The sequence below is a fragment of the Tupaia chinensis genome, unplaced genomic scaffold (assembly GCF_000334495.1).
Source record: "Tupaia chinensis unplaced genomic scaffold, TupChi_1.0 Scaffold146907_1, whole genome shotgun sequence".
NCBI classification, from domain to species: Eukaryota; Metazoa; Chordata; class Mammalia; order Scandentia; family Tupaiidae; genus Tupaia; species Tupaia belangeri.
This window is the reverse complement of record NW_006206760.1, coordinates 1,586,813-1,598,804: the sequence shown is the minus strand read 5'-3', so window position 1 is coordinate 1,598,804 and position 11,992 is coordinate 1,586,813. Positions and strand designations below refer to the sequence as shown.

General features: G+C 40.3%; 1 protein-coding gene and 1 pseudogene across 1 annotated transcript in view; one reads left to right on the top strand and one right to left on the bottom strand.

The window, feature by feature from the left end:
• The window catches only part of PDS5A (PDS5 cohesin associated factor A), a gene marked incomplete in the record, with an annotated part of 91,432 nt that overhangs the window by 45,968 nt on the left and 33,472 nt on the right, over nucleotides 1-11,992 (bottom strand). The window contains 3 exon segments of the mRNA XM_014584445.2: nucleotides 466-581; nucleotides 7,785-7,925; nucleotides 9,905-9,985. Coding sequence (XP_014439931.1) covers nucleotides 466-581; nucleotides 7,785-7,925; nucleotides 9,905-9,985 — 338 coding nt within the window.
• Nucleotides 3,101-3,391, top strand: LOC106733981 (guanine nucleotide-binding protein G(I)/G(S)/G(O) subunit gamma-5 pseudogene; annotated as a pseudogene).

Here is an 11,992-nt window from a genome sequence, read left to right as displayed (position 1 = left end):
TGTAGGGCTATCAATCTGGCCCCCTTAACTGCCAACCCATACGCTTTCTTTATAAAAATTTATCCTGCTATTCATTTTTCAAGAAAAGATTGTAACAGAGATGCCAATGAAATCAACTCGTAAACAAGTTTTGCTACATGTGGGTTTTGTTGTTAAGTTTGCTATAGGGCTCATGCTCATGACAGAGAGAGAGAAAGTAAGAAAGCACCCATGGGGCAGGCGTAGGCGTGAGTGTACCACAATCTCTTCTCCTCCACTCTCCCCTTGGGATTTGGGCATACATGCTCATGCGCCTGCCATGTTGTTCAAGCTACCAGGTCTGAGACTTGAACCATGCAGTCAGCCATGTGGGATCCAGCTGCCGTAACCACCCACCACTGGCCGGCCCAGTATGTGTGGTTTTAATCAAATGGACACACTGACTAACTTCCAAAATATGGAAGTCAGAATTGTGTCTTCTCTTACCGTCCAAGAAAACACTGCCAAAGAGGACGATTCTGTGTTGCCAAATCTGAATCTTTAGAACCAAACAGTTTAGCTAGAAGTCGGACAACAGCTAATCGTTCTTCTCCATCATTGCTCTGAGAAGGGAAGAGAGAAACGAAGCGTGAACTTTATTCCTCACATTATAAAATGTTAACAAGAAAACAAATTTTATATTTGTTTATAATGGCGAGAACTTTAAAATATCATATGCACTCACTATGTAGAGACTGGCTCAATGCCATGTCAGATCAACTGGTACTTTGCTTTTATTTCACACCCTTCCAACTGCTAATTTATGCCTATTTTGCTTTTTATTGGCACTGAATGCATGGGTTATAGCCCTTTTCAAATCCGAAGATATACATTCACTTTAAACTTGTCTAAAGGCCCTAAAGATATTCCGTGAAAGATCCGAGTGTGGGAGCCCATGCCTGTAGTCCCAGCCACTCAACTGGCAACCCAGTGATAGCCTGTTTAAACAAATAAATGTAAAACTGCAAATCGTTCTTCCCTTAAACCTGTTCTGCAACTTAGCTCCACTATAAACAGAAATCAAGTACAGTTTCAACACAAAGTGTTAATCAAAGAGCCCTTACTAACTGAAAGACCTCACACTGTATAGTATCATTATTCAGGAAAACTCATTTTAATAGCAGAGCAAAATCTAATGAGGATCTAAAAGGTCAGGTGAATTAAATCCTATAAAAAAGGCAAACCTTAGTTGTTTTTGGTTAGGGCTGTCAATTCTCTTATCCTAAACCAATATATGCTAGGAAAGTGGGTCCCAGGCCCAGGCCTGGATTTACGACACAGCAGCAGAGCCTGCCCGAGAGAACTACATCTCACATGGCAACTGCAGTTGGACTCTCCAGCGTGGTCGGCCTCAAACTCCAGACACCCTTGAGAGGCTCTCCCTTCCAGCCTGCGTACATGAACTTTACCACGAATGAAGAGAAAGGTTACTTTCCTTTGAAATCTGTTATAGGGTGTGTGTGCTTGCTGGAGACAGAGAGAAAGCACCTCCTGCCCCTGGGGAGGATGGCTACACTGCAATCCCTTCTCCCTTCTCCTCACAGGATTTCTGGCATACACGCACACATGCCTGTTAGGTTTTCAAGCTGCTAGGACCAGGATTTGAGCTGTGCAAACGGCCAGGTGGATCTAGTCACCTTTAACCACATGCCACTTGCTGACCCAAAATACAGTTTCTGTTTTAATTTGCCAGTCATGTCTGCAATTGCCAGAGATAGAGACAGAGACAGAGAGAGATAGTAATCCCCTTACGGGTCACACTTAAATCCCTCTTCTCCATTTCTCTAGCCTATCAGGATTTGAGGCACACCTGGGTGTGTTTTGGGGGCCACTGGGTGCAGGATTCTAACTGTATGGTTGGTCATGTAGGATCTAGCTTCCTTAACCCTGACCTGAAAAGAAAATTTAAATTAAAAAAAAAAAAAATTCTGTTCTAGTGTCACTAGTTTTGCTGTATTAATATAGATTATTCTGAAACCATATGGTATATGAAACTTCTTTCTAAAAATCGTATATTCACTGGGCCAGCAGGTGGCATGGTGGTTAAGGTGCTAGGTTGCCACACGGGCAACCGCAATTTAAATTCTGGACCCAGTGGCTTGAAACTCACGCCGGGCGTGTGCGTGTGCCCAAGATCTCTGGAGGAGAAGGGATTACTGCGTGGGTAATCTCACTTACCCTCTCACTGTCTCTGTCTCTATCTGAAGAATACACATGCCCTACGGCAAAAAAACCTCTTTAAGGTAAAAAAAAAAAAAAAAAAAAAAAAGATGGTTGAGGGTAAAACAGACACACCTATCAAACAGATGAGAAATGAAAATGATATCGCGCTCTTACATTTTTAACTATGAATGACAAAAATAATTTTTGACCAAGTTTTCCTCAGGCAACGTGATGACAATGCATACTAGTACTACATTTTAAGGAAGTCCAATTTACTCGCCAACATTATTTATTTATTAAAGAAAAATTAACTTATGCTTTAAAAGCCAAACACTAGAGTAAGCAGGAATTTTATTCTATGAGGGACTACTTCACTAGATCGGTGATTTCAGATGATGTGACATTTCACACCCATAAAATACTGAAATTAGACGACCACGTGAGAAACTCTCCCCCTGCCACTGGCGAGTGTGCATGCATGCCTGGAGTGCAGCCAGAATGAACGCCGTGACGGTCAGTCTCCGTGGTACACAGACCCGTGGGCCCTGATGTGCAGCTGCTATTGGTCCACACACGCGCGAGCTTTAGCTTGCAGAGATGGCGCCGCGCCTCATTTGAATTACAGATATAAACAGCTGTCTTAACAGTTAAGAGAGGAACTGGACATTCTACGTTAACAATATACCAATGACTTCTGAAAAGAAAAATATTATAGCCATCCTGGTTTTTATTTCTGTTCAATTCTACCCAGGAAAGGCAACTAACGTTGCTATTGATTCTAATTACAAACTGACTGTTTTGAACTATTTCCTGTTAAAATTTAATTTTGACTCTAACCAAAATAAGACAACTGTGAATTTTATAATGTTTTTAAACTTGGGGGATAAGTGTAAGCCACACTCGCTATCTCTCCTCGCCCATGTCTGGTTCTTCCAGCGTCGCCGCTGTGAAGAGGGTGGTCCAGCAGCCCCGGCGGAGGCCGGGCTCAGCTGCGTGGAGCTCTCTCAGGCCGGCGCAGACATGAAACAGGTCTGTCTGCAGAATGCTCACCATGACCCCTGCTAACTGGAGTGTCTTCAAGTACAAATCCCTTCAGACCCCAGAAAGTCTGTTTTTTTGAAGTAAAATGAATCTTTCAAAGGTTTCCCAAGCCATTTCTCGTGAACCAGTGAATATTCAAGAGAGCTAAATTGGAAGCCTATACAGAAGCTTTTCCTGTAACACGTGTGCCATGATATGCAAAACTTTTAACACCTACCGCTCTGATTTTTCACAAATTTCTATCTATCAAAATGATTTTATACACACTGGCATCAACATACAAAAAATACTTAGGATAAAAACAAACAATAAAAAACAAAACAACAACAGCACCAAAAAAGCAAAATGTGGCTAGTTAATTTCCTGATGACAGCCACGGCTACTAACTAGTACTTTTCCAGGTGCCGCTTAACCATGTAAGAATAATGCTCTGTGGACTGAAGTATACAACAGCGCAGTATAAATAAAGCCAAAGAAGTTATTTTTTATTTCCTGAAACATTTTTATTATTCTCGGGCGACTGTAATCCAGGATTCTGAACTATAGAAAGTCCTGGCTGTGTTACTCAGAGACAACTACAGAAATTCCCCGCAGCCGTGACCGTTCCAGGCTCCCTGCCTCGCTCACAGGGGTGCTGAGTCGGCTCTGCCCAGTCTTTATCTGCTTCTTCATCCGGGAGGATAGAGTGAATGCGGGCACAGGCAGGCCAGGCTCGCAGCTAGGAACGAGGACTACACAGCTGATGGCACGTGTCGTAGGACAACCCCAATCCTTCCATTACTATTGACACAGATTCGGTTTAGCATAAACTCTGTAGAAGCATGAATTTGGGGCCAGCAGGTGGCGTGGTGTACACTCCCACATGACTGACCATGGTTTGAATCCTGGACCTGGTGGCTTGCTTTCTCACTCTCGCTCTCTCTCTCTCTGATCAAATTTAAAAAAAAAAAAAAAAGAATAAAATTAAATAATTTTTAAAAAGGGCATGAATTTATCCAGAAACACAGAAAAAATAAAAAATAAAACACCAGAAAACTTAACAGTCCTATGTTAGCTATTCTGTCTTAGAAGTGACTACCTAGTCATAAACAGCATTAACTGACTAGTGGTATTAACTTAAGGAAGGAATTAAGTAACTTATTAAAAAATTCGTATTCATGTACCTTTAATACCTAGTTCTGGAGTCAAATTCTATCAGTGCGAAGGAGTAGGTATAAAATAAAGGGCCGACTGCACTAAACTGAAATGCTCACAACCTATTTTAAGAAGGAACTGCTACTCAGTTCCAGCCATTTCACTGAAAGGTTAGAAATAAGGACCCAAAGTTGTCAGATCTTCTGATTTTCTTAAAAAAAGAAAATGCGCGGGAACCAGCAGTTAGCGTAATGGCTATGTCGCTGGACTCCCATGTAGTCGACCGCGGTTTGTGTCCTGGACCCGGTGGCTTAAAACTCACGACAGGTGCGTGTGCGTGCGTGCCCAAGATCCCAAGAGGAGAGTGGAGGAGAAGGGACTGTGGCGTGACTATCCCCTCTGGGGGGTGATTTCTCGCTTTCTGTCTCTATGTCTCTGTCTGGCGAGCGCACGTGCCCTATAGTGAAAACCTCTCCAAAGGAAAAAAAAAAGAAAATGCGTATGATGCGTACATCTCAACTTTTAACCAGAATCCCTTGGCTTTTAAATGTATCTATTTACTTATTGTTAGCAGCTAAAAAGAAAAATCAAAGCATACAATTTTAAAATAAAATATATCAAAATAAACCTATTCTCGGGCTGGATTTGGACTGGCAACTCTGCTTTAGGTAAATAAACCCGCGGGCCAGCTCCGCAGCCTGGTGATAAAGGCAGGCCGATCCCTCAAGGCTGGCCTTGCAGTTCGAGTCTGGGAACCAGCAGCCACGTGTGCCCTGAATCTTGAAGGTGGGTGACATGAAGAATGAGCAGCAGTATGCCCACTGTCCACAGGTTTGTTCCCACACACACACCGCTCGCACATGAAGTCTAGCTCGCACGCACGTGCACACACACACCGCATGAGCCTACAGAACAAGGTGGTATCAACAGCCACCTTGACACCGCTTCCCTCCATGTACAGTAAGTCCAGAGATCTACGTGTCTAGTCCCAGTCCCTTCCACTGTGGCAGTTTTGTTTAAAGATTAAAGAGGCTCGACTTTACATATTAAAGTTCAATAAACAGATGGTAAGTAAGACATTTTTTTAAAAAAGAGAGTTTTTGCAATAGGGTACATGAACTCGGAGATACAGAGAGACAGAAAGTGAAAAATCACCCCCAAAGGGGAATGGCCATGTTGCAATCCCTTTTCCTCCATTCTTCTCTTGGGATCTTGGGCACGCACACACACATACCTGGCATGAGGGTTTTTTTTTTTTGGAGAGGTTTTTGCTATAGGGCGCGTGCGCTCGCCAGACAGACAGAAAGAGACAGAGAGACAGCGAGAAATCACCCCCCAGGGGGGATGGTCACGCCGCAATCCCTTCTCCTCCATTCTCCTCTTGGGATCCTGGGCACGCACGCACACACAACCGGCTTCAGTTTTAAGCCACCAGGTCTGGGATGCGAACCGCAGTCGACTATGTGGGAGTCCAGCAACATAGCCATTACGCTAACTGCTGGTTCCCTACCTGGCATGAGTTTTAAGCCAACAAGTCTGGGATTCAAACTGCTGTCAAGTACCTGGGAGTACAGCGATGTAACCATTAAGCCATCTGCTGGTCCCAACAAAAAAGAATTTTTAAAGAGATATTTCTTGCTATAGGGGACATAAGCTTGCCAGAGAAACGAAGAGAAAGAAAAGGTGAGAAGTCACCCCTTAGAGGGGAATGCCACACTAGAATCCCTTCTCCACTCTCCTCTCAGGATTTTAGGCACACATGAACATGTGCCTAGCGTGAGTTTCAAGCTGCTGTCCAACTGGAACCACGGTTGGCCACGTGGGAGTACAACACCTTAAACACTGCGCCACCTCCTGGTCTCAGAAAGATAATATTTTTCTTCCTTTATCAAAAAATTTATTTGACTTTTAAAATTTTATTCTGACCATAGAGAGATAGTAACGGAAAGTGAGAAATAAAGCCACTAGGTCCTGGGCTTGAACCACGGTCAGCCAGGTGGGAGTCGAGCACCTTACCCACCAAGTACCATTTGCTGGACTATTTTTTAGTGAGGTTTCTGCTTTAGGGAGCAGAGAGAAAGTGAGAAATCACGCCCTGGGGGGGATAAGATATACCACAATCCCTTCTCCTTCACTCTCCTCCCAGGATCTTGGGCACACACGTACATGGGCCCGGCGTAAGTTTTAGCTACAGTGTCTGGGACTTGAACCTTGGTTGTCCATGTGAAAGTTCAGTGAGGAAATCACTACATCATGTGCTGGCCCTGAGAGGAAACATTTTAAAACCTCACACCTAGAAATAATTTAATATAGAAGCACCTCATTAAAACAAAACAAAAAACTATTTGTTTTCTTTTTGCCATATGGTGTGTGCTCCCTAGAAGCAGAGACAGAGACAAAGTGAGAGAGAAACCACCCCACCCTGAGGTGTGACCACACCACAACACCCTCTCCACTTCTCCATGCTGCTGGAGTCCTGGGCGTACATGCACACACACCTGGAACATTCTTCAACCTGCCAGAGCTGGGACTCAAACTGTGGCAGGCCATTTGGGATCTGGCTCCCTTAACCTCTAGGTTGTAGAAATGGCTCAAAACTTTGTTTTCTATAATAGCTTCCACACAACCAGAGTTTGCTGTAAGAAAACTTTTATTGCTATAATGTCCTTTATACTACAAATAGAAAGTACTAGTAATAATTATATAATGTAAACGAATAATTATTAATACATATACAAATTTTAAGAGCCTAAATATCTAAGTTCAAATCCCAAATCTGCTTTAACCATGAAACTGGACAAAATAATTAATCTTAAATTTTTTGATCTCAAAGGTAAAAATTCTAGTATTAGTTCTTATTATACCGCAGTTTGATTTAAGGAGTAAATGAGATTATGTATAAAATATTTTATGAAAGTATAGAATATTAAGTAAAAGGTGTTATCTTCTACAATTTGGTTTGGTTAAGGAATCAAGTATCAGGGTTTTCTTATTTTTATGGACTTACACGTTCCTTTCTGAGCTGGCTATGAAAAACAATAAAGACACAGGGTAAAATTTCTTTCAATCAAGTTGTCATTGAAACCCCTAGAGCACTCAATTCTGACGTTCTAAATACACCTATCTAACAATATATACCATTAAATACCAAAGGGCATTATGAATTTCGAGCATAAGACCATTCGTGACACCTATCACTTGCCTCACTGTGCTTACCAGTCACAACTAGGTGCACTGTAATTTTACAATGTAACGTTCCTGTCACCAAGAAGAGAGATACTGAGTTAGTCCAGAAATTGTAAAATGTTTACCTTAACTAAGGATAAGGAGATAAAGTGACTCACTGATCATTTCACAGTTACAGGAAATTCATGTGATGTACACAGTTCCTCCAGAGTCTACAGGACTTACAAATCGGCCAGTCCTACCTTTAGTTTGAATTCAAGCTGCGGCATGACAGATAACAGTAAGTGAGGGTCTATGGCGAAAAGCTCCTGAATGAGGTCGAATACGTGTTCTGACAAGTCACTTACTGACGACCTTCCCAGCACCAGGACTTGGTTGAAAAACTATGAGAGAAATTAAAAACAAACATAAAATATCTATTTTGTTCAAAAGCGCAAATAGATGATCTATATACTTAGGTTTTAAAAAACTATATTATCAGCACTTCATACGCAACTGAAGGGAATGGGGTATAGAATAGGGATCTAATATTTAATAGGACAGTTATCTAAGTAGCAGAAAAAACAAAACCTTCAAATAATATGAAATCAAATGAATAGTATAAGGACAAAGGTGAAAAAAAAAGAATTGGGTTATTGGATGTGTTTTACATAAAAATGACATTTCCAGGAGTCTTAATTTTCACTAAAACAATTTAGACAGTTTGTGACGTTATATAGAGACAACTGTATGGAGAAATTTCCTTGTAGCAGAGAAGAAGTTTTTAATTTCAATCTTTGATCTATATTTAAAAGTTAGACTAATTTTCCCATGAATTTAGTAACTAAGAGCATTTCAAAGTAAAGGGCGACTTTTCTAATACCCAGAGAAAGGAAAATTATCTGCCTCAGAAGGCAACACAGAGAGAAGTTGATGAGATAACCGTAAAGACCGAACAATGCAAGCGCACAAATGAAGAGACAGCTGTTACGAGTGTCCATTTCTGACGGAATCATATACTGAAACCCACAAGCACGCCTTGAAAAGAATAAAGAAGTCACTTTTTAAAAAATAGGTATTTTATTTAATTTTATTTATTTATTTTAATTTGACCAGAGGGGGAAGAGCAAGAGACAGAGGCAAAGCGAGAAAGCAAGCTGCCAGGTCCAGGACTCGAACCACAGTCGGCATGTGGGAGTCCAGTGCTCGTAAGGAAGTTACTTAACAAAACAAACACCCATGAGCACATACACCAATAAGCACAGAAAACTACTTCTGTGAGAACAGAAAAACCTATTGGTGATGGTTATGTCCGAGAACTGGGACCAGGGTACAAGTGCACTCTTCACTGTGTGATCTTCTGTACTCTTTTATCTCCCCTACAGGGGGTGGTAACGCTGCAATCTCCTCTCTTCCATCTCTCTCTCCTTGGAGATTTTGGGGACATGTGCACGTGCACCCCACGTGTTTCTCCATCATCAGGACGGGGATCTGCACTGCACAGCAGGCTGGCACTGCAACCACCACACCACCAGCTGGCCTGCCCAATGTGTTTTTAACTTGTTTAAATATCGATTTAGTGATAGAAATAATACCCATATTATTCCATTTAGATTAATAACCTACATTTAGGGTGTTATCTGTGGAAAATGAACCAATAATAGATAAGTACTACATTTACAAAACCGACTAGTAAAAGACAACATTGAAAGGAACCTAAATGGAAGGCAACAGGGAACCACAGACATGCAGATCCCAACTTTTAAAGTCAATAGAAATATAAATGCATATGTAGAAAATACAAATCTTCCCAGAGGATGTTAAAAAAAAAGGGCAAAAATATGAGCAAATGTATAATAAATTAACGGCTATATTAGAAAAATTAACTGCTATATGTGAAATTACACATATTTCTCTTTTTGAGTTCTCACTAAAAAACCCAAACTGTTCATAAATAAATGTTTAAGAAGTATTTCGGTTATTACGTGTGAACTCTCCAAAGGGGAATATAGAGTGCTTAGCGAAGAATGACCTAGAAGATATTAAGGGGAAAATACTGAGGTGAAGAAAGAGACCCAAAGGTAATAAGAGATAACAGGATGAACATAAATACAAATGCGGAAGGAGGGGTGGTAGCTGTAGACAAGTTTCATGAAAACACCCACCACCGTGTGCCATTTTAAAACAATGCCAATAAAGCTTAAGAAGTCATGCTGTATTTCTCTAACTTTGGTCACATTCGGATGTTTACGTTCTTTTATATTTGTTCTAAATACACAAAACTCTTTACAGACTAAGTAAAATTGTCTGTGAGAAGATTAACAACTTGTACTAAGGACTAAGAAGTACACACTGCGGTATAAATGCAGGCAGAAACACATACGTTGGCGATGCACGCCTCAATGGTCTGGACTGTCCTTTTCAGTAAGAATTTTGCAAGGTCGAAGGACTGTTTATTTAAATTCTGAAAACAACAACAAAAAAGGCAAAGTTAGAAATGATTTAGTGAATTTCTGAGAGTTCATGATTAGAACACTTTAGTCTTCAAATCTACTAAAATATGAAGCAAATGATACAAGTGAATTCCATTTTGGTTTGCCCAATACCTTCTAGTCAAGTGGTGTTAAATTCAGAGGTGGCAAAATGAATTCAATTATGAATCAAAAACTGAAATGTGTTAGAGAGCAAAAGTCCAATCCTATATTAAAATTTACCAAACTGAAAATGGACTCAAGGCTGTTTGGTTTGTTTACCTATTAACCAGTGTAAACTTACAAATAAACCCTCATATCTGAATCAAACACATACTCCTTGCTTGCATCTAACCCGCCATGCTCCATAACTGTTTGCTCAGTGTGTATTCTGAAGAAGAGCAGACTTGGAAAATGTTCCACACAAAAAGGGTTCTTGATGAATTATATTTTTGAAATGCTTATTATGCTCCTTCTTCACAAGTCCTGATGTACTTACTGTAATATGCAAATGGTTTCAGAAAAACTACAGTAAAGATACATTTAATTTTAAAAAACATTGAAAAAGGAACTCTTGTTTTGAAGAATACCTATCAATCAATGTCTCTTTACTTTGAAGTTTTGAACGAAACAGATTTGTTCATCAGCATCTTGCTCTTCTCCCCAAAAAGAGGTTAGAAAACCCTACACTGAAGACCGGTGGTCAGTAAATTTTATGACATGAGCCACATAGTAATATTTTATTTTGTGGGTTATAAGGTTACTGCTGCAACTACACAACTCTGCTATGGGGCGTGATCCAATCAAATTCTATTTACATAAATAAGCAATGGTCCAGATTTGACCTACAAACTGGAGCTTCCTTAACTCTTATTTAGGCTTTTATTTATTTCACTGATAAAGGGTAAGTTTAGCTTAACATTAACATTCCTTTTTCATATTTTAAAGAATTATTATTTTTATTTATTATTATTTTAAAATTTGACCAAAGAGAGACAGACCGAGAGAGAAAGGGAACGTGAGACAGTAAGCTGCGAGGTCCGGGACTCGAACTGCAGCTGGCTATGTGAAAGTCTAGTGCCTTAACCACCATGCCTTCTGCTGACCTCGACATCCCATTTTGTTTTTAAAATTATTTTATTTATTATTATTATTTAATTTGACCAGAGACAGAGAGAGGCAAAGTGAGGAAGCAAAGCGCCAGGTCCAGGACTCAAATTGCGGTCAGTCATGTGGGAGTCCAATACCATAACCACCGTGCCACCCACTGGCTCAACATTTCTTTTTTAAAAAGAATGAATTTTCTACTCAGAATATAAATACCAAAGATGCTATCTTTTCCTTCCAGAGTTCTTCCATCAGTTCTGCTTAAGAAATACTCGCTTTGGCCATATGCTTAAAATGTCTTTCAACTACAGATTCATTTAAATTAATATTATGCAAACAATTTTAGAAGGTTAAGAGAAAATAAGACAATCACATCCTTTTGTGAATTAGACACACTGTTGATCTAACATCTGATGATATGCTACTGAGCTTTCAGAGGAACAGAGCAGGGGACGGAGGTCAGCATCAGGGTAGGGCTAGAAGAGCCCCGACAGTGAGGGGGCTTGGCAGAAGTCAAGTCCTTCCGTTTCATGGCAGGACCTGGTGCAGAGAAAGAGAACGTCGGAGCAGGGCGGAGAGTTACAACTCTAACTCATCCTTCTCCTCTGAAATTAACATTATAGCTCCTGCTTTTGTCTAAAAAAGGTACAATATATGTTCTCAAAGGAAATCTATACTCCTCTGCTACACGTTTGTTACAAAAGAGGAAACATCTCTTAAATCAACAAAGATAACACCTTTACCCCTTACAGTTCCCATATTAGTTATGATGGGTGAACATGAAGCATTACTAGTTTCCAGAAAGCAGATAACACTTAGCTGAACAAATTATCTTATGCGATATATATTTTTAATTTTTTTTTCAGGTTTTTTTTTTTTTTTTTTTGCTATAG